The following is a 22,091-nucleotide window of genomic DNA, read 5'->3' as shown; positions in this document are numbered from 1 at the left end:
TAGTGGGGGATGTCTCCCAGTTAGGCTACTCAGGGGTCAGTGACTCATTTGAGCAGGCAGACTGCCCCTTCTCAGATCTCAACCTCCGTGTTGGGAGATCCCCTGCTCTCTTCAAAGCTGTCAGACAGAGTCGTTCGCGTTTCACAGGCTTCTACTCCTTTAGCTGAGCCCTGTCCCCAGAGGCGCAGTCTACAGAGACAGGCAGGTTTCCTTGAGCTGCTGTGAGCTCCACCCAGTTCCAGCTTCCCAGCGGCTTTAGTTACCTACTTAAGCCTCAGCGATGGCGGGCGCCCCTCCCCCAGCCTCGCTGCTGCCTTGCGGTTAGATTGCCGCAGACTGCTGTGTTAGCAAGGAGAGAGGCTCCGCGGGCGTGGGACCCTCCCGGCCAGGTGTGGGATACAATCTCCGGTGTGCCGGTGTTACAGCGCAGTATTGGGGTGGGAGTTACCCGATTTTCCAGGTGTTGTGTGTCTCAGTTCCCCTGGCTAGGAAAAGGGACTCCCTTCCCCCTCGCGCTTCCCAGGTGAGACGATGCCTCGCCCTGCTTCAGCTCTCGCTGGTCGGGCTGCAGCAGCTGACCAGCACCGATTGTCCGGCACTCCCGAGTGAGATGACCCCAGTACCTCAGTTGAAAATGCAGAAATCGCCGGTCTTCTGTGTCGCTCGCGCTGGGAGTTGGAGATTGAAGCTGCTCCTATTCGGCCATCTTGCTCCGCCCCCTCGGCAAATTCTTTAATGAGGTCCAATGAACATGTTTTTATACTTCAATCATCTTTTAAAACTAATCTTTCCTGGTTTCTTTACAATTTTTATAAATTTTAATAGTAAAGGACTATAGAATTTTCTGAAAATGTGAATGTATGACTTAATACCTATAATCATATATCTATTTAACTGAAAACAATATTCATTTCACTAATTTTTTCATGATTATTTTCCATTTTATTATTTGCACCAGCTTCTTATCCTCCACTTCCTCCCCATGACTTTATATACAGAGAATAAGATATCTGGGAGAATATGAATACTGGAAACACTGAGTTTCTGGTAGTTTTTATTCTCTTCATCTTTTTGGAAATTCCATATAGTATATAATGAATACCAGAATTCACATCTCAGACTCATCATTCTAAATTTCTAATTATGACCTGTAAATATGATAATATAAGAGTAATAACTTCCTTGATTAGGTTAAATTAAGTGGCAAAGGTTGTAGGTTAGTTGCTTCCATGATTACATTATGCTACATAAGATTCTTTCTTAGCAGACTAGAGAAATTTCCTGCCGGCTTTGAAGAATTAGATTACCATGTTGTGAGAAGGACTGTGAGAGGACCACACAGCAAGAAATTGTACAGACCTCAAGGAACTGAGAGCAGCCCCTGGTTTACAGATATTAATAAAGTGGGGACCTCAGTCCTGTAATAGCAAGGAATTGAATTCTGCAAACAACCACATGAGCTTGGAATAAGACCCCACACTCTAGAAAGGAACACAGCTTAGCTGACACCTAAATTGCAGCTATGTGAAACCTTGAGCACAAACTCCTGTGCTACAGAAACTGTTAGATAATAAATGCGTGTTGTGTTAAGGCCCTAAATTTGAGGTAATATATTACACAGCGTAGAAAAGTAACCCACAACCACAGGATGCCGAAGGTGCCTTACAACTAGCTAGCAAATGACTTTTGTGCTGCCTGCAGACTCATACCTCACATTAACTACTTCCCTCAGAACCCATTTTCCATTATCTGTATTTTAGGAAATTTTTAACCTAGTATATTCAATAAATAGTGCATTCTGTTTTAGAGAACTATTTTTCCCCTTCACAAGGCTATACTTACTCCTGCTTCTCCTTTCTTCATGCCAAAGCACATAACTACCCCATCATGATCCCCAATAACCACCTGTAATAGATGGAAAAGAATCTAAAATTACTATTATTAATATTATGACCTAATAATTATATACAGGGAAAGCAAGATTCTTAATTTATAAATATTGACTTAATAGAGAACAGAAAATCTAGGAAAGACACCCCCACAAAAAATAATCCTCAAAAGAACAAGAGCCAAAAGAGAAGGATATGGAGAGTCATTAGAAAAGTAATTGGCCATAGATTTTGTTCCTATAAAGTTAATAGGACAACACAAATATGGTTTTTTTGTTGTTGTTGTTGTTTTTTCAACTTTTATTGTAGGTTCTGGGAATCCACATGCAGGTTGTTATGAAGGTATACTTCCAGACAATGGATTATGGTCAGAAATGCCTACAAAGTAATTTTTTTTTCATAACTGGAGCATAAGAACATTTTAAGATTAACTTTTAAAACAGATTATCAAATAAAGTTGTGAGTGACATATTTAATAATTTTAAACACCTTTTTTAAAAGTAAAATTTTAATGTGTGAAAATGTACACAAAATATTATAATGAATTATCATGTGCCCATCACCTAGTTTCAACAATTACCAACATGTAGACAATGAATTATTTTGAAATAAATATAGAGAGACATTTTAGCCCTTCTTCCCAAAAGGAGATATCAAACAACCTTGGACCAGTTCCAGTCCATGGCCTGTTGGGTACCTGGCCACACAGCAAGAGGTGAGCAGCGGGAAAGCGATCATTTACAGACTGAGCTCCGCCTCCTGTCAAATTGGCAGCGTCATATTAGAGTCTCATAGAAGCACAAACCCTATTGTGAACTGCACATGGTTGTATGCTCCTTAGGAGAATCAAACTAATTCCTGATGATCTGAGGTAGAACACAGTATCATCACAAAACAATCCCAGCCCCATTGGTGGAAAAACTGTCTTCCACGAAACTGGTTCCTCGTGCTAAAAAAGTTTGGGAGCTCTGGTTTAAGAAACTACTAATCTGGCCGGGCGCGGTGGCTCAAGCCTGTAATCCCAGCACTTTGGGAGGCCGAGACGGGCGGATCACGAGGTCAGGAGATCGAGACCATCCTGGCTAACACGGTGAAACCCCGTCTCTACTAAAAAAAATACAAAAAACTAGTCGGGCGAGGTGGCGGGCGCCTGTAGTCCCAGCCACTCGGGAGGCTGAGGCAGGAGAATGGCGTAAACCCGGGAGGCGGAGCTTGCAGTGAGCTGAGATCCGGCCACTGCACTCCAGCCTGGGTGACAGAGCGAGACTCCGTCTCAAAAAAAAAAAAAAAAAAGAAACTACTAATCAAGTTTAGGCATAGTATCAAATAGAAAGAGTCACAATCATCTGAAAAAGTTATTTAAATACCCCTCCTTATTTCCAACTATGTATCTGTGTAAGCTGATTTTCTTCAAATATTTCAACCAAAACAACATAGCACAAGATTGAATGCAGTAAACAAATATGAAAATCTATGTGTGTATGCTTATGCCAGACATTAACGAAGTTGCAAAAAGTGTAACATAATGACACTATACTCACTAAATTCTTTTTTGTTTTGAAAAATAATTATTTTTCATAAAGATGTGTTATATAAACATGTAATGAGTTAATTTTTTAATAAAATAGTTTAAGCATTTCTTAGTCTTCATTTTAATACAGTAAGTATTGATACATACAACTTACATAAAAAAATGTTCTTTGTAATCCTCAATCATTTAATTGTGTAAAGGGGTGCTGAGACCAAAAAGTTTCAGAAGTGCTAATCTAGTAGACTTAATACAATAAATATCAGAAATCTGTTGGTTTACCTTTTTTATTTTATTCATTTAATTTTATTTTTTAATTGACAACAATTATACATCTTTGTGGGGTACACAGCAATGTTTCAATACATATAACATATACTGATCACACTGGGATAATTAGCATATCCATCATCTAAAATACTGATCACTTCTCTGTGTTGGGATCAGTCAATATATTCTTTTTAGCTCTTTGAAACTATATATTGTTAACTATAGTCATCCTATAGTGGTATAGACTACTTGAGCTTATTCTTCCTATCTAGCTATAATTTTATATCCTTTAATAAATGCCTCCCTATCCCTCCCTTCCCTCTACCCTTTGCAGCCTCTAGTATTCTCTGTCCTACTTTTTACTTCAACGTGACCAAATTTTTTTAGCTTCCACATATTAAGGAGAACATGTGGTGTTCAACTTTCTGTTCCTGGTTTATTTCACTTAACATAATGTCCTCCAGTTCCATCTATGTTATTACAAATGACAGGATTTCATTCTTCTCGCTCTTTTTTTATTTTTTTGAGACAGAGTTTTGCCTTTGTCGCCCAGGCTGGAGTACAACGGTGCCATCTCGGCTCACTGCAACCTCTGCCTCCAGGGTGCAAGTGATTCTCCCACGTCAGTCCCCCAAGTAGCTGGAATTACAGATGTCTGCCACCATGCCTGGCTAATTTTTGTATTTTTAATACAGATGGGGTTTCACCATGTTGGCCAGGCTGGTCTCCAACTGCTGACCTCAGGTGATCCGCCCGCCTCGGCCTCCCAAAGTGCTGGGATTACACGCGTGAGTCACCGTGCCTGGTCAGGATTTCATTATTTTTTATTGCTGAACAGTATTCCATTGTGTATGTATACCACATTTTTTTATACATTCATCTGTTGTTAAACACCCAGGCTGATTCCTTATCTTGGCTATTGTGAACAATGCTGCAATAGAACATAGGGGTGCAAATTGTCTCTTTGATATAATGATTTCCTTTCCTTTGGGTAAATTCACAGTAGTGGGGTTGCTAGATCATATGGTAGCCCTATTTGTAGTTTTTGAAAAATCCTACGTACTGTTTTCTATAGTGGATGTACTATCCCACCAATGGCACAGAAGAGTTTCCTTTCTCCACATTCTTGCTAGTATTTGTTGTTTTTTGGCTTTTTGTTTTCTTGTCTTTTTGATAACAGCCATTCTAACTGGGGTAAGATGATACTTCATTGTGGTTTGATTTGCATTTTCCTGATGATTAATGATAAGTATTTTTTCCTATTTTTTGGTCATTTGTATGTATTCTTTTGAGAAATGTCTGTTTAGATCATTTGCCCACTTTTTAATCAGATTGCTTGTTTGTTTGCTATTGGTATGTTTGAGTTCCTTGTATATTCTGGATATTGATTCCTTGCTGGATGAGTAGTTTGCAAATATTTTAAATCCCATTCTATAGGTTGTCTTCTCACTCTTGTTTCCTTTCCTGTGTTTCAAGCTTTTTGGTTTGATATGATCCCATTTGTTTATTTTTGCTTTTGTTGTTTGTGCTTTTGAGGTCTTGTTCATTAAATATTTCCCCAGACCAATGTCCTAAAGCATTAACATTTAGGTCTTCTTTGTTTTTGTTTTTGTTTTGTTTTGCTTTTTTGAGATGGAGTCTTACTCTCCCAAGTAGCTGCGATTACAGGTGCCTGCCACAACGACCAGCTAATTTTCTGTATTTCTAGTAGAGATGGGGCTTCATCACGTTGGCCAGGCTGGTCTCGAACTCCTGACCTCAAGTAATCCACAAGCCTCGGCCTCCCAAATTGCAGGGATTACAGGTGTGAGCCACCACACCTGGCCACATTTAGGTCTTTGATCCATTTTGTGTTCATTTTTAAATGGGGTGAGAGGGTGAGAGGTGGAAGTCTTGGTTTCATCATTCTGCATATGAATATCCAGTTTACCCAGCACCATTTATTGAAGAGGCTGTCCTTTCCCCAGAGGGTGTTCTTGGCTCTTTTGTCAAAAATTAGTTGGTTGTAGATATGTGGATTAATTTCTGAGTTCTCTATTCTGTTTTATGTTCTCTGTGTCTCTGTGTTTTTATGCCAGTATTATGCTGTTTTGGTTACTACAGCTTTGTAGTATATTTTGGGATCTGGTAGTATAATGCCCCAGCTTTGTTCTTTTTACTCAGGATTGCTTTGACCATTTGGGGTCTTTGTGGTTCCATACAAATTTTAAGATTTTTTTTTCTCTTTCTGTGAAGAATGACATTGGTATTTTGATAGAGATTGCATTGAATTGTAGATTGCTTTGGGTGGTATTGTCATTTTAACAATATTAATTCTTCCAATCCATGAACATGGGATGTTTTTCCATTTGTTTGTATCCTCTTTAATTTCTCTCATCAGTGTTTTATAGTTTTCCTTATAGAGGTCTTTCATTTCCTTGGTTAATTTATTACTAAGTATTTTATCTTTTATCTATTATAATTGAGACTGTGTTCTTGATTTCTTTTTCAGTTAGTTTGTGGTGTATAAAAACACTACTAATTTCTGTATATTAATTTTGTATCCTGCAACTTTACAGAATTCATTTGTCAGTTCTAAGAATTTTTTGGTACAGTTTTTAGGTTTTCCTTTCTTTTTTTTTTTTTTGAGACAGAGTCTTGCTCTGTCACCCAGGCTGGAGGGCAGTGGTGCAATCTCGGCTCACTGAAAGCTCCACCTCCCGGGTTCACGCCATTCTCCTGCCTCAGCCTCCTAAGTAGCTGGGACTACAGGTGCCTGCCACCATGCCCGGCTTTTTTTAATTTATTTACTTTTATTTTTACTTTTTTTAGTAAAGACGGGGTTTCACCATGTTGGCCAGGATGGTCTCGATCTCCTGACCTCATGATCCACTCGCCTCGGCCTCCCAAAGTGCTGGGATTACAGGAGTGAGTCACCGTGCCCGGCTGAGTCTTTAGGTTTTTCTATATATAGGATCATGTCATCTGCAAACAGATAATTTGATTCTCCTTTCCAATCTGGATACACTTTATTTCTTTTTCTTGTATAATTGCTCTGGCTAAGATTTCTAGTACTATATGTAATTGTTGATTCATCTTGCTAAATGTTTATATATCAGGATAAAGTATTTTTTGCAGTTTTAAAATACCTGGCTAGTCTACTAAGAAAGTGTAATTGTTTTGTGGAAATCATAGGATCAATATTTCTTTAAACATAATCAGTGTTGTTAAGTACAAAGTTTAACATCAAAATATTTAATGACTTTAAAATATGAGAAAGTTTAAAGAGAACATTTTCTTGATATCTTATTCTACTTTATATTTCTTTTTTCATACATCTGATACACAGAAAAATGGAGTATGGTTTTTAAGTTTGCCTACACTATTTACTAATGGTATGTAATAATTTTAATGTCCAAGAAAATTATTGTCTATAAATGTCCCTCGGTATTCCAATTTCTGTTCAAATTTTTAAAAAATCATTTCCATTCTAACATTAGCATTTTTAAGAGAATAACTTAACAATAAAGAAGGAAATAGGAGCCTCTCCTCTGTTAGTACTAGCGAATAGTGGAGAAATCAGAATCTATATGGTACCTTTTGTGTAGCTCTGTGTCTTGAGGCAGGAAGTAGCTTCATAGTCTTCTGAGATGTTACTCCAACCTAAAGAAAAACACCAGGTGCTTAGTGAATTTAATTTGAAGTTAATACAGAGCTTAAAAGGATCAGCAGATTTAGGTTATAGTGAACCTTTTTGTTAAACTGAAATTAGTGATATAACTATTATCTAATGAGGTATGTCATATTAGTCAGAATACATATACAAAACAACCAAAATAGTAAAATTTATCCTATAAAGTTGCCAAGCCAAAAATAGTTGTGTAAGATGACTGTCAAGATGCTTTATTTAAAAATATCTCTAGAAGCCTTCTTTTCCAACTGCATACAGTTGTTGAGCAAAGTGATTCAAGAACTTTGAAAACAGATTATAGTTACTAAAAATGCAACGTTAAAATCACATGCAGTGGCTCATGCCTGTATTCTCAGCACTTTGGGAGGCTGAGGTTGGAGGATCACTTGAGCCCAGGTGTTCAACACCATCCAGGCAACACAAGAGACTCTGTCTCTACAAAAAATAAAAAATTAGCTAGGCATGGTGGTGCATGCCTGTAGGCCCAACTACTTGGAAGGCTGAGGCAGGAGGATAACTTGAGTCCAGGAATTTGAGGCTTTGGTGAGTCAGATCATGTCACATGCCACTGTACTCCAGATTGGCTGGGTGACAGAACAAGACCCTGTCTCAAAACAACAACAACAACAACAACGATTTCTGCTAAAATAACAAACATGATGATGGCCATAATATCCAATCTAACGGGTGAAGATTATTTTACAAAAAAATACAGAGGATGAAAGCAGCAGGGAACTGTCACTGCTGGGGTATAGTTAGGAGAAGAGGATGGGATCAATGGGAGAGAAACTGGTGAAAACAACACATCATGATAAAACTGTCATATAGTATAAATGACTTTATTCTGAATTCCAGAAAATTGTATTAAAGTCATCTGTTTAGATTTGTATTTCTGAAACATCAATCTAGCAAGTGATGTGAAGGATGGCTTGGAGGGAGATGAAGTTGGTGTTCAGGAGCCCAGTTTGGAGGTTATTTCAATTATTCAAGCAAGAGAAGATGAGAACCCAAATGAGGGTAATAGAGATGAAAGACACGGGACAGATTCAAGAGATATTTGGGAGTTAAAAGCAGTAAGATGTGGTGACCAGTTGGATATGGAAGATATTAAGGTGGGAAGTACATAACATAAACCCCTAGAAAATTGACTGCGCAAACATTTGTACCATTAGCTGAAATGAGATGGCCTAAAAATATGGTGAGGAATTGGGGTAGAGAGAATTTTAGGTCTGAAAGGAATTCTGAAAGGCAGTGTGGTGTAACAAAAAAACACCAGTTCTGGAGTCCGAGACTTTGATTAAAATAGCAAATCCCTAATTTTTAGCTATTAAGCAAATTACTTACCTTCTTTAACCCCTTAGATCCTCATTTATAATATTGTCTACTTTGCAAATTCTTTTTTTTTTTTTTTTTTTTTTTTGAGACGGAGTCTCGCTCTGTCACCCAGGCTGGAGTGCTGTGGCCAGATCTCAGCTCACTGCAAGCTCCGCCTCCCGGGTTTATGCCATTCTCCTGCCTCAGCCTCCCGAGTAGCTGGGACTACAGGCGCCGCCACCTCGCCCGGCTAGTTTTTTGTATTTTTTTAGTAGAGACGGGGTTTCACCGTGTTAGCCAGGATGGTCTCGATCTCCTGACCTTGTGATCCGCCCGTCTCGGCCTCCCAAAGTGCTGGGATTACAGGCTTGAGCCACCGCGCCCGGCCTACTTTGCAAATTCTTATGAGGATTAAATATGTTGGTAGGTATGCTAAATTCTTAGAATAAGCTAGATACACATTAAACTGTTTTCATTGCTTTTTTTCCCCCTTCTCGAGACAGTCTCACTCTGTCGCCCCAGGTAGAGTGCAGTGGCATGATGTCGGCGCACTGCAGCCTGCCTCCCGAGTTCAAGCGATTCTCCTGCCTTAACCTCCCGAGTAACTGGGATTACAGGCGCCCGCCACCACGCCGGGCTAATTTTTGTATTTTTTGTAGAGACGAGGTTTAACCGTGTTGGCCAGGCTGGTCTCGAACTACTGACCTTAGGTGATCCACCCGCCTCGGCCTCCCAAAGTGCTGGGATAACAGGCGTGAGCCACCGCCCCCGGCCCAGTTTTCATTGCCTTTACTATGATCTGCCTGGTGCGGTCCAGCTCACAGTAAGAAACAAGTGCCCGGTGCTTCGGAGAACGGTCCGGGTAGAGATGGAGATTGAGGATTAGAGGCCCTCAGGCAGCCACGGCTAGGGAGCAGGAGAAGGGCCCTGGGGGGAATCCGGGATCAGACCGTGTTAGCATTTTCAGAGCATCCTCAGGACCCGGCAGGAGCCAGCACCGTGGGGGCTTGCGCCGCTTTTCCCCGGTCGCCTTGGACCGTCACAGACAAGAGGGAGCTGCCCAAAGGCGGGGCGCTGAGAGGTCGGCACCCAGCCCGGCTCCTTCGCCTCCCCACCAGCTCCTGGAGACCCAGACTTTCTGCAGGGGAAGGAAGGAATCCTCTTTGGGAGCTGGGCTTGTCCAGCGCGGTGCCCGCCCCATCCCTTGGGTTTACCTGTAGATAATCCATTCGGTTTAAAATCGGATCCATGATGACAAAGCGGAGGGGCTAAGCAGCGCCGGACAAGAACAGGAGGGACAGAGACTTCCGGCCCGCAGGCCTCCGACCCAGTCAAAAAGCCGCCCGCGCCCCCTCAGCATCCAGCTACAGCTACCGCGCCCACTTCCTGGGCTGCAAAGGCCGAGCAACAGGGCAGTGGCGTCCTGCGTGACGTCAGTACGCTGCTGCGAGGGGCTCCTGGATGAATGTGAAGGCCCGCCCCTTTCCCGAAGCACCGCCCACTAGTAGCGTGTTCCAATCAGAGGCGGAGAGGAACTAAGGGCGCGAGGGCCGGGAGACCCAGACAAGGCGGTTTCCACAGAGACCCCAGATGCATCCTTGGCTCCACTCTCACCGCGGCCCAGGTCTAATACTGGCCTTCTTTCCTCATCGCTGTAGAAAAAACTAGTTAAGCCTACTAGATTCTGACCGATTTCTCTCTGACATTGGAAAGGGTCCCGCGAAAAATTAGGTTCCACCGTTATAGGTGTTAGCTTACAGCAGCGGTTCTCAGACTTTTGGCCTTAGGACTTCTTTACAAAACTCTTAAAAAACCGTTGAGGACCACAAAGCCATTTGCTTTTTGTGGGTTTTCTCTCATTTTTATTTATTTTTTATTTCAATAGTTTTGGGTGTACCAGTGGGTTTTGGTTACATGGATGAACTCTTGAGTGGCGAATTCCGAGATTTTAGTGTACCCGTCACCCACCAGTGTACACTGTACCTAATATGTAGTCTTTTATCCCTCACCCCGCTCCCAATCTCCTCCCCACCTGGAGTCCCCAGAATCCATTACATCACTCTGTATGTCTTTGCCTCCTCGTAACTTAATCCCACTTATAAGTGAGAACATGCAGTATTTGGTTTTCTATTCCTAAGTTACTTCACTTAGAATAATGGCCTCCAGCTCCATCCAAGTTGCTGCCAAAAGATATTATTTCGTTCCTTTTTATGGCTGAGTAGTATTCAATGGTGTATATATGTACTACATTTTTTTTATTCACTCCTTAGTCAATGGACACTTAGGTTGGTTCCATATCTTTGCAATTGCGAATTATGCTGCTACAAACATGCATATATATGTGTCTTTTTCCTTTCGGTAGATACCCAATAGTGGGATTGCTGGATTGAATGGTAGCTCCACTTTTATTTATTTATGGAAGCTTTATACTGTTTTCCATAGTGGTGGTATTAATTTACATCCCCCAAGCAGTGCAAAAGTGTTCCCTTTTCACCATATCCACGCCAACATCTACTGTTTTTTAATTTTTTTTTTTTTTTTTTTTTTTTTAGATAGAGTCTTGCTCTTATTCCCTAGGCTGGAGTGCAATGGCACTATCTAGGCTCACTGCAACCTCCGGCTCCTGGGTTCAAGTGATTCTCCTGCCTCAGCCTCCCGAGTAGCTGGGATTACAGGTGCCCGCCACCACGCCTGGCTAATTTTTGTATTTTTAGTAGAGACAGGGTTTTGCCATGTTGGCCTGGCTGGTCTCAAACTCCCGACCTCGTGATTTGCCCGCCTCATGGCCATTCTTGCAGGAGTAAGGTGGTATCTCACTGTGGTTTTAATTTGCATTTCCCTGGTGATTTAGTGATGTTGAGCATTTTTTCAGGTTTGTTGGCTATTTGTGTATCTTCTTTTGAAAAATGTCCTTTGCCTACTTTTTGATGGGATTGTTTTTTTCTAACTGATTTGAGTTCCTTGTAGATTCTAGATACAAGTCCTTTATCAGATGCACAATTTGAAAATATTTTATTTTACTCTATGGACTATTTACTGATTATTTCTTCTGCTGTGCAGAAGCTTTTTAGTTTAATTAGGTCCCATTTATTTTGTTTTTGTTGCATTTGGCTAATGTCCAAAAGAGTTTTTCCAATGTTATCTTCTAAAATTTTTGTGGTTTCAGGTCTTAGATTTAAGTCTTTGATTCATCTTGAGTTGATTTTTGTATAAGGTGAGAGATGGGAATCCAGTTTCATTCTTCTACATGTGGCTAAACCAGTTTTCCCAGCACCATTTATTGAATAGGGTGCCCTTTTCCTAATTTACGTTTTTGTATGCTTTGTCGAAGATCAGTTGACTGTAAGTACTTGGCTTTATTTCTGGGTTCTCTATCTGTTCCGTTGGCCTATGTGTCTACTTTTTTTTTTTTTTTTTTTTTTTTTTTTTACCAGTACCATGCTGTTTTGGTAACTAGCCTTGCAGTATAATTTGAAGTCTGGTAACATTATGCCTCCAGATTTGTTCTTTTTGCTTATTATTACTTTGGCTATTCAGGCTCTTTTTCGGTTCCATATGAATTTTAGAACTTTTGTTTTAGTTCTGTGAAAAATAGTAATGATATTTTGATGGCAATTACACTGAATCTGTAGATTGCTTTGGAAAGTATGAAGACCATTTGTTTATATGAGTTTACCTATTGATGTTAACCATATTAGACATTAGAACTGAAAACAGTGTTTTTTAAAAACCTATGACAAATATCTTAATTAAAAATATTTTCCAAAATCAAAGAGTAAAATGAAATAACGGGTACTGTGTGCAAATCTATTTTCTGTCCATTTTAATAGTAGACAGGAGGAGCTTCAAATCTGCTACTGCATTCAATCGATTGTTATATGTTGTTTTTGTTCATGTATATGAAGAAAATTTCATCCAAACTCAACAAGTCAAGTGGTAGTTTTTTGAAAGGTTAGTTGCAATGTGAAATGTGACTTCGTTACATAACATCAAAAAATCCCATCCCTGTTAGTACCACCATAGATCTCATCAGTAAAGTCCCGAGTATGGGAGATCTGTCAAATTTAGATGGCGAATACATATTTTCCAAAATTCAAATTTGTGCTTGAAAGTTTGAAATTTACACATTGGCAACAAATGTCGATTGTTTTCCTTGAACTGATAGGTTCCCTTCTTGAATTCACAAGAAAGTAAATGCCAAATATCTAAGTCTGAATAATCATGATTTGTCAGTAATTCCTTCAAATAAAAATAGTGTCCCATGAAAAAAGCAGCAAGTTCAGCTAGCAGCTCAATCCCACAAGTGCTTTTCCTTGAGACAGCTAATGTACTTCAATATTCAGTAGAAGGATTTTATACATACTTCTTATGTCATCACATAGAACATTTAAAAAGACATATTCAAGAGTTAAGATGTAATAAATGAGGGCTGAATCAGAAGAAAGAAAAAAAGAAAAAAGATAATATTAACAATGTTGATGCTTCGTAAAGGACATTTTTATATGAAATGGTTTTTGTTTCCTATCAGTGCATGGCATGTAGAATATAGTGTCTACTAGTACAGTTTGGAGCCACTATTTTGATTTATGCTTAAGCACTAGCAGTATTAACCACCATTGTTTTGGTACCATCATCGCAAATGTCAGCAGAGTGAAATGGAAAATCACATCTTAGTATTATGAAAATAGTTTCAAAATTGCCCAGCTGTGAAAAGGCCTCAGGAACCACCTCTGCCCCTCGGGGCCCCACAGACTACTACTGACCCATAGTGACCCACGATTTAAGAGCTGACATTCTTTGACTCACTTTCATCAGTCCTTCTTTAATGTGCATAGAGCTCTGCCTAGGGAAGTACAAATGAGTTCAGATACAGCTACTTCCCTGATTTTTGTGGTTTTTCTTTTTCTATTTTTTTTGTAGAGATGGAGTTTTGCCATGTTGCCCAGGCTGGTATTGAACTCCTGGGCTCGAGTGATCGCCCACCTCAGCCTCCCAAAGTTCTGGGATTACAGACATGAGCCACTGTGGCTTTCCAGGTAAGAGTTCACAAATAATTGTGAAACAAAAAGAATTAAATCCCTGAGAAGAGGTACTTCTTTAGAAGAGAAGTTATTTACTGCAGCAATATTTGAAAAAGTTTTCCCTATGTTCCAGACAATTATTTCTCTGAGGCTAAAATAATTCCACATTAAAACAGACAATACATGAAGATGGGTTAGCTCTTCAGCAATTTGGGGGAAATATACATCAATTTACATTCAAGAAAAAAATACAGATAAATCTTAGAATTGAAAAATAAAACCATAGAAGAGATAGAAGAAAATAGAATTGTATAGCATTTTACAGAATTTTGGAGGTTGGAGGATATATTATTAGTTTGCTAGGGCTGACATAGCAAAGTACTACACACTGGGAAGCTTTTCAACAACAGAAATTTATTTTCTCACAGTCCTGGAGTCTGGAAGTCATAGATCAAGGTGTCAGCAGGGAACCAAACCAATCTTCAGAGGCCTCTCTTCTTGGCTTGTAGATCGCTGTCTTCTCCCTGTGTCTTCACATGGTCCTTCCTCTATATCTGTCTGTGTCTTATCTTGTCTTTTTATAAGGACACCACTCATATTGAATTAGGGCCCGCTGAGATTATCTCATTTTAAATTAATCGCCTCTTTAAAGACCCTATCTCCAACTATAGATACTGAAGGCAAGGACTTTAACACGTGTTTTGAGGGGACACAATTCAGCCCATAACAGAAGGAAACTGATCTCAAAAGGAATAGAAGAAACCACAAAGGAAAAAAGCCGATATGGTGGTACATGCCTGTAGTCTCAGCTATTTGAAGGCTGAGGCTCAAGAAGATTACTTGAGCCCAGCAATCCAGCCTGGGCAAAATAGCAAGGCCCCATCTCTAAAAAACAAACAAACAAAAAACTAACTTAAAAAAAAAAAGAAAAGTAAAGATAAACATTTCAATATGTCACTACAATGTTTAAATGAAAACAAAAATATAGGAGAAAAGAGTTAATATCTTAAAAAATAGTTCATACAAATAATTAAGAAATACTATGATTCTAATAAATAGGCAAAACAAAAACAAAAACAGACAATGCTGGCAGTGCTTATTTTCCATTTAACAAGTGATATCCACTGTTTAATTAATTGTGTAGAAGGAAAGCAAGAGTTTGTTTTGAAGCTCAAATTTATTTTAAAACAGTGAAATGAGGCTATGATATAGCATCAAAACAATACAAAAAGTTTGCATAATATGATATTTGGAGTTCTTTGATTTTGCATTTAAAAATGCAATTTATTATTTTTAAAGTACATACTATGTTTTGTTTCTAAATGATTAGTACAGATTTCAAACTACTAATTTTAAATATTCCTCAACTAATTAATTAGCAGGGTGAGGAATTTTTATTCACAATAAAGAAAATGTCAAGTTAAATTACCACTGTGTGTCCTCTTTTTAAAGATGTTTTAAGGTATCAGAGACATCTTGGTGGTCTTTATAAAACTCAACAGAAGATGATTGCCTCTCAGATGTGACAAAGACCACTTTGGAGACAAATGTGCAGAATTACCATGCACCTCAGTAATTTATAACCTGATGTTATGGTGCTAAAGCAATTATTATGAGTATAAGTAAAACAACTTATGGCTAAAAATAAAAGCAATTTAAACTGCATTAAAGTTAAAACCATCAACACGCTAGTGGTGGTCAGCAGAGTGACTGAGTCATGAGTAAAAACATTAGTTTCCCCTAACACATGGTATAAATTTAGAAATTTTCAAACTCTTTTTTAAACTGAACAAAGTTACAGATACCCGTTTTAGGTTTTGTTTTTTTTTGGGGGGGGGGGTTCACTTTGTCACCCAGGCTGGAGTGCAGTAGCGTGAACACAGCTCACTGCAGCCTCAACTTCCCAGGCTCAAGTTATCCTCTTACCCCAGCCTCCTGAGTAGCTGGAACCACAGACACACGGCACCATGCCCGGCTAATTTTTTTTTTTTTGGAGAGACAGTTTCACCATGTTGCCCTTCTGGTCTCAAACTCCTGAACTGAAGCCATCGACCTGCTTCAACCTCCCAAAGTGCTGGGATTACAGGTGTGCACCACAGTGCCCAGCCTGATTTTGGGAGGCTGAGCCAGGAGGATCGCTTGAGGCCAAAAGTTCAAGACTAGCCTGGACAACATAGGGAGACCCATCTCTAAAAATATATTTTAAAAACTTTATTTAAAAAATTAAAAAAGACACAGAAAGAAAGATTACCACCTTGGATAATATTAACCTGCTGAAACACCTCTAAGAGCTCCAGGGACTAGAAACCCCTGATGTAGCATAACCCTGTTTGCCTGAACTATTTATGAAGACCAGAGAAGTTAAATGGGTTGTCCCACACCACAGTCATTAGTGTGGCTTCACTTCTCTTTAGATATTGTCCATAAGACAATTTATCTTCCCATTTACAAAAGCTGCTTTCACTTGGCTTGCACATTTGAAATATAAATATATTAACATATTGGGTAAGATAGTTATCCTAAATTGTATCAAATTTGCTTTTAATAAATACAACATATCATTTTAAAGTTTTTATTGTGCATAAATTCTTTGAAGATACTGTGTACCATTTTTCAAAGTTTTCTCATTATTTCAAGTCTAAGAACCCAAACTTTTGAACAGATTGTGACTTCCATAAAGTCACGGGTGCTCTGTAAATTCAACATAGCAGGAACTTAAAAAGTACCAAACTTTTCAAACAGTAAGTCTAAGAAGCAGTTTGACTGTTGCTTTCTTTTCTTTATTTTATCTGTAACTGAGAAAAAAATAAGAATAGCAAAGAGGTCAAAAAATGAGAGATGTCCCAAGGAAAGAAGAGTCCTGGGGTTTTGACAGTCCTTTAATTAATGTTTTTTTTTTTTTTTCTAGAAAGTTGTTTTTGGTCCTGTTTAAATGCTCCCTTCTCTGAATTGCCCCAAAAACTCTGAGCTTTGTTTTCCCAAAGGTACCTGTTAAAAGTGAATAGGGAAAGGACTTGCTGACCCAGAGCTATCTTTATCCTCAAGTGAAGGACTAATTCTGACAGCAATCCCCTCGACTAATCCTCATTTCAACCGTAGGCTACCACATTAATACCTTCTGTCTTAGTGTGAGTTCCCTAAAAGCAAAACCTAACAAGATTTGGATGTGATGACTCACTAAGGAGATGCTCTCTGGAGAAAGGGAGGGAAGGAAACTCGAAAAGGCAGAGGAAGAAGCTAAACCAAGATTTCATCTCAGCTTGAGTCTGGCATCAGCCTAATCCTTTCAGGAGCTCTAGAGCATGAACTGCACCAAATAGTTGGCCCCACCTTGAGACAAGGGGCTGGCCCTTTGTGCCCCCACCCATCAGTCACTGGCCATGGGGAGGTGGAGGCATCACATCCAGGGTAAGACTGCTTATTTTTAGCTGAGGGCAATTCTCCAGGAGAAGTGATTAGCTAGGAACTGGACAGGAGAATATGGGAGACAGGTGCACTGGCCCAGTAGAGGGCATCTGGGCAGGGCATCAAAAACATCAACCACACACACTACACTTTGTCATCACACCTTCTTCTGAAACAACACCTTGAAATGATAAGGAAAAAAATGAAATATTAAAACTATACCAGTTTATACATAGTAAATAAAGAAAAAATGCCTGTTAAGAGTTCTACAGTTGTGAGGGGCATGGACGCAAAAAAAAAAAAAAAAAAAAAAAAAAAAAAAGTCAGTGTTTTTTTTTTTAATTCACATCGTGTGGATACCATGAGGCTTATCTTCATACTTCTCTGATCTTCAGATTCCAAGGATCGTAGGCTGAATGTGCCCAGCTGAATCTGCCACTTTTTCATTCAGCATTTTTTCCAACCCCAAGGAAGAAAATTACAAAATATTCAGTTCCATAGCAATAAGCAAAAACTTTTCACACTTGGAATCTGGACCATACTATAAAACTATCAGAAATATCTATTATAGAAACTTTGTATCTTTACTATCTTAATATAACATATGGTAACATATAACAATGGAAAAATTCAATGTTTTATTCAGTTCTGAGACACAACATAAAGTCTTTAAAATGTTTAAGACAAATACTCTTAGCATCGCACAAAAGTTAATGAAATGTTCTACGATGGTAGCAAAAAATGTATAAAGTTCCTTTCTTAATTTGTTTTAACTCCCAAAAAGTAGAAATTAAGAAGTAACTTTAAAGAGCTTTATGTAGTTCCATTTAACACTTATTTCTGTCTTCATGTCTAGAGAGCTTTTCTGTGTGACAGCAATGATTTTAAAGTAGCATGTATTTAGTTGGTTTTAAGGACCTCTGAAACTCTTTGAGCTATGATCACGATTCGTATTCCTATAAGACTTGACAGCAACTGACTGAACAGACTCAGGATGCTAAACATAACTCTATGAGAGATTTAAACGTAGCTGGTTAAAAAATGCTTTGAATGTTTTATGGTCTCTGAAGTGACCGGGGAACTTACTGGTCTGTATGCCTTTTCCCAAGAGGCATTGCGGATATTACCAGCATTCAGCTCAATTATGTAATAAGGCATACGTAGATACATCACAATCTATTTTATATAGAAAGTGGAATTGGAATCCTTTGATAAGAAAAAAAGATGTCAATCATTGTAAGCAATGATGGCAGGAAATGCCTCAAAAGGAACTGAAACACACCTGGGGATGCTTGGCCATGTCTTTCCAGGTACGCCCATAGTCATTGCTCTTTCCTATTTCTTCCTATGAGCAGACCCTCCAAAACTCAGAAGGGAGCTCATGGATGAGATACAAAGTCAGCTGTTGATATCTCATTTAGCATTAAAGCAGCAGAGGCAGAAAATAGACCGTTACAACAAAATGACAACCCTGCATAAACTCCAACTTAAAAGAAAATCACATTACTGAAAAATGATAAATGTAAGTCTAAGACAGAAAGCAGTCTATATTTTAGAAAAATCTTTAATGTGTTGTTTTAAATAATTATATGAAACTTAAATATTTAATGTAAGTATATTTTCCATTAACCTATTTTGTTGTCAAATTCTTCCCTCGGGGCTCAATGGTTCTAGGATTATCAGTGACACCTAAAATTCTAAGAATGTCTTACCAAGTCATAGCTGGTTGTAAAATTTCTTCAGTTTCTATTAAAAAAAAAAAAAAAAAAAGATCTCTTCAGAACTCAGAACTTGGACAAGGGAAGGTATGCTACATAGTGAGGACTTTTTATTTTTATTTTGTTGGCAGTTCAGTTCAGTTGGTTTCAACATTTATTGAGCACCTACTATGTACCAGGCACTGTACTAGATGCTGGAGAGACAAAGATGAATAAGACATGATCCCTGTCCCCAAGAAACTGATAGTCTCTTGGAGACAAACAGGTAGTGCAAAGATGTGGAGTTTACTCTAAAATGAATAAAAATTTCAATAATATAGTAATATTGGGCTTTTCAACACAATGGTATGTCATTGTAATGTCAAGGCAGACAAATAAAATGCATTTTCATGTGATAAAACAATAAAACCATTACGAGCTAACTTTTAAAGATTCACATGATAAAGGTAGTTAATACTAAAAATGTACATCATAGTTTTTCAAGTATTTCATACTTAGAAATATTATTGCCCACATTTGTGCTATAGTCAAAGCCAAATCCAGGTTGCCATATCATTCACATCTCAGCATGCTGGGATTCAGTTTCTCACTAAGTTTATGAATTAGAATGGCTAATTCCTCAGTTGCTTGGCTCTTGTCTTCCAAAAGTTCATAACGAAGGCTGGAGATATCTTGCTTGATTTCTTTTAATTCACCTATAGTATTGATATTAAAAAAAATTATTGGTAAGTTGTTTTTTGGATGTAGAAAAGAACAAAGAGTGAAAGTCTTACAATATCAATGTATTTGCTTCATAAGGTCTCCAAAGTAGCTACTTCAAAGTTTTTTCTTTAAAATATTTAAGAAACATCTGTCTTTAAAGGCATACTGACCTTTGAAAAAAAGCTATAAAAATAGTCCAGCTATATTTTTTAAGAGTAACACTCAGCTTAAAGTATTGTCCTTTTGTTCACCCACCTTTTAACATAAGGTGATTCTCTGTTAACTAATCTATAGTCAGGATATCTCCTTTCTGACTACACGGGAGTCCCTTTGTTTCTTTCAAGTATAAAGGTTGACATCTGCATCAAACATTTCCCATTGCTAGGATCAAAGGGAATCCTAGAAAAACTAAATTTTACTAAAAATGAATCAATCTATCTGACAGGCAAATAATTTTAAGGCAAATATGAAGTAAGGGAAAGAAAGAAAAAAGAGTAGGGAGTGTTTATTAGGGAAGGTAATGGCAATGGACATGAAGACATTAGTTTGTCCAGCATAAAGGATTAATGCATAAGGAAGAACAAGCAACAGTGCAATTGAGGAGTTTAGATTGATACCACTGGCAATATATTCTTGAAGAGAATAGGAAAGTTTGGGCTATAAAAATAAATTGTTCCCATAGTTCAGTTTGGCAATATTTAGAGCATCCATGTATTGCAATTAGAAACTGGATTCTCTTCAAGGAGAGGCAGTATTTGGTTAAAAAAGAAAAGAAACACTGGATTCTCTTGCAAGTGACTGTAATGTAGATAAATCACTGACTTTCAAAAGTGAATGTTGGAGCAAGAATTTACCTTGAATCTAACAAACGATTCTTCAAACCATTGACTTAGCTTTTTATAGTAGAATGGCATTTGAAACACACCTTTGATGATATTTCCTGGTATTTTTAATATGCTTTAAAGTATAATTTCAATATTCTTCTATTATATAAAAGTCAGAGCCTTTTTATTTGAAAAAAAATCTAACTCTCAGAAGTACACACAAAACATTTGAGGAGCCCTTTTGTGGCAAAAAAAAAAAAAAAAAAAAGTGCTTCCTTTGGCATATGGCAATATAAAAGGAATAAACTGATCTTAATTGAAATCATGAGGCAGACTTCAGTGGAAGGAGTGGATTCTCACACCATTCAGTATCATAGAGGACCCCCTGCCCCATTTCACCTTCTACTATCCTTTCTTCCCTGTTCCCGACTCATGGGGAGACTACAACCTATGTGTTGTATTAAATATTTAGTCTGCCAATTCAGGAAACACAAGTTACTCAAAATCTTCAGATTTCAGTTTCCTTGTTAATTAAATGAGGAGGTTATAAGACACACTTTCTTAGTAAGAACTTTGTTCAAAACTCCAAATTCTCATTGATTTTCCTCTTTTGTGCAAGGGCTTGGGAAATGCTTCTTGTTTTTTATGCTGTTTTGGCCATACAATTCTTCCCACTTTGTTCCTCCCTCCCCACCCGCCATGGAGGTTATGGTACAACTGATCAGACTTCTGCTTTCTAAACTACAACCTCATTCCAGTCCTTTCTCCTGAGACAGTTTGATTAGGTCACCATGATTAGATTTTTGCTAGTTATCAATTATAAATTCACAGGTTTCTTTTCTACATACATATACTATTAGATTGATTTCAATTTAAAAGGGATTCCTTGTATTAATCAAGTAATGGCTTCAAAGTCCATGAACAATATTATTAAGTTTAGCCCTTTCTTCTTTTATCAGTTAGTGTAGATAGATTTAGTGGCATCTCATTGATATTGGAAGGTACAGTTTCCATTTTTAGGGCAACTTATTTCTCCCTGGTTGATTTCTTTCTAACTCTGGGCCTGTGTTTAGCTCTACCTTCTAGACTTTCATAAAAAATTTTTATAGTCCAGACAGATGCCCTGCCTCAAATATGCCTTAAAAAAATAAACTTCCTTAAAGTAAGGAGGCAGGGGGGAAAGTGACATTCAAAAGAGAAGCACCAGACAAGAAAAACAGGTTAAAACTGTGTTTCTGAACAACAAAATAGAGGTTTTCCTGAGCACATGAATTCTGTTTGAGTCACTGTTCTTTTATCTGCTTAACTGGAAAAATGTTAACACTAATGTGAACTCATTGAAAATGTAACCAATACTACTGACTACTTTATGTCAGAGGGATTAAAAAACTGCTAGAAATATGTCAGTCTCTACATTCTAAGAATCAGAGCACTATGAGTAGAGATAAATTGCCTCTGATCAATATTTTAAATAACTGTTTATTTTAAAAGATGAAGTTTTAAAAATGTAACATAAGATCCTTCTCCCATCTGAGAGGCATCCAAACTATAACCTGGGATTGGATTTTTAAAGTATGCCTCAATATGAAGTTTTCCACATTCATTAAGTTAGTTATAAAAGGATACTTCTCAAGTTGGAGATGCTTACCTTCATTAACTTCATCATTTTCTTTGTCTACTTGTGCTTTCAAAACATACCGCTTTATAAGTCTTTTCATTATCTGCTGTTGGGCAAAAGTAAATGATTAGA

At 38.1% G+C, this 22,091-nt stretch overlaps 2 protein-coding genes across 6 annotated transcripts in view; both read right to left on the bottom strand.

Moving 5' to 3' along the window:
- The window catches only part of BBS7 (Bardet-Biedl syndrome 7), a 63,938-nt gene extending 53,832 nt beyond the window's left edge, over positions 1 to 10,106 (bottom strand). Inside the window, exons 1-3 of the mRNA XM_026454116.1 lie at positions 9,886 to 10,106; positions 7,264 to 7,329; positions 1,843 to 1,905 (exon numbers count right to left, since the gene is read on the bottom strand). Coding sequence (XP_026309901.1) covers positions 1,843 to 1,905; positions 7,264 to 7,329; positions 9,886 to 9,921 — 165 coding nt within the window. The 5' untranslated portion in view covers positions 9,922 to 10,106. The remainder of the gene's footprint in view (positions 1 to 1,842; positions 1,906 to 7,263; positions 7,330 to 9,885) is intronic.
- An 8,537-nt stretch (positions 10,107 to 18,643) lies between these two features.
- Positions 18,644 to 22,091, bottom strand: part of TRPC3 (transient receptor potential cation channel subfamily C member 3) — a 72,695-nt gene continuing 69,247 nt past the window's right edge. For 3 of the 5 annotated variants that reach the window (XM_023217541.3, XM_031935320.1, XM_023217540.3), the window contains 2 exons: positions 21,990 to 22,065; positions 18,644 to 19,510 (listed from right to left, as the gene is read on the bottom strand). In XM_023217541.3, the coding sequence (XP_023073309.2) occupies positions 19,368 to 19,510; positions 21,990 to 22,065 (219 nt within the window). In that variant the 3' untranslated portion in view covers positions 18,644 to 19,367. Of the gene's footprint in view, positions 19,511 to 21,987; positions 22,066 to 22,091 lie in introns of those variants that run through there. The other 2 variants (XM_031935319.1, XM_023217542.3) reach the window with 2 other exon arrangements.

This window comes from Piliocolobus tephrosceles, chromosome 3, assembly GCF_002776525.5.
Source record: "Piliocolobus tephrosceles isolate RC106 chromosome 3, ASM277652v3, whole genome shotgun sequence".
NCBI classification, from domain to species: Eukaryota; Metazoa; Chordata; class Mammalia; order Primates; family Cercopithecidae; genus Piliocolobus; species Piliocolobus tephrosceles.
The sequence above is the reverse complement of the archived record's forward strand: the minus strand, read 5'-3'. Positions and strand labels throughout refer to the sequence as shown.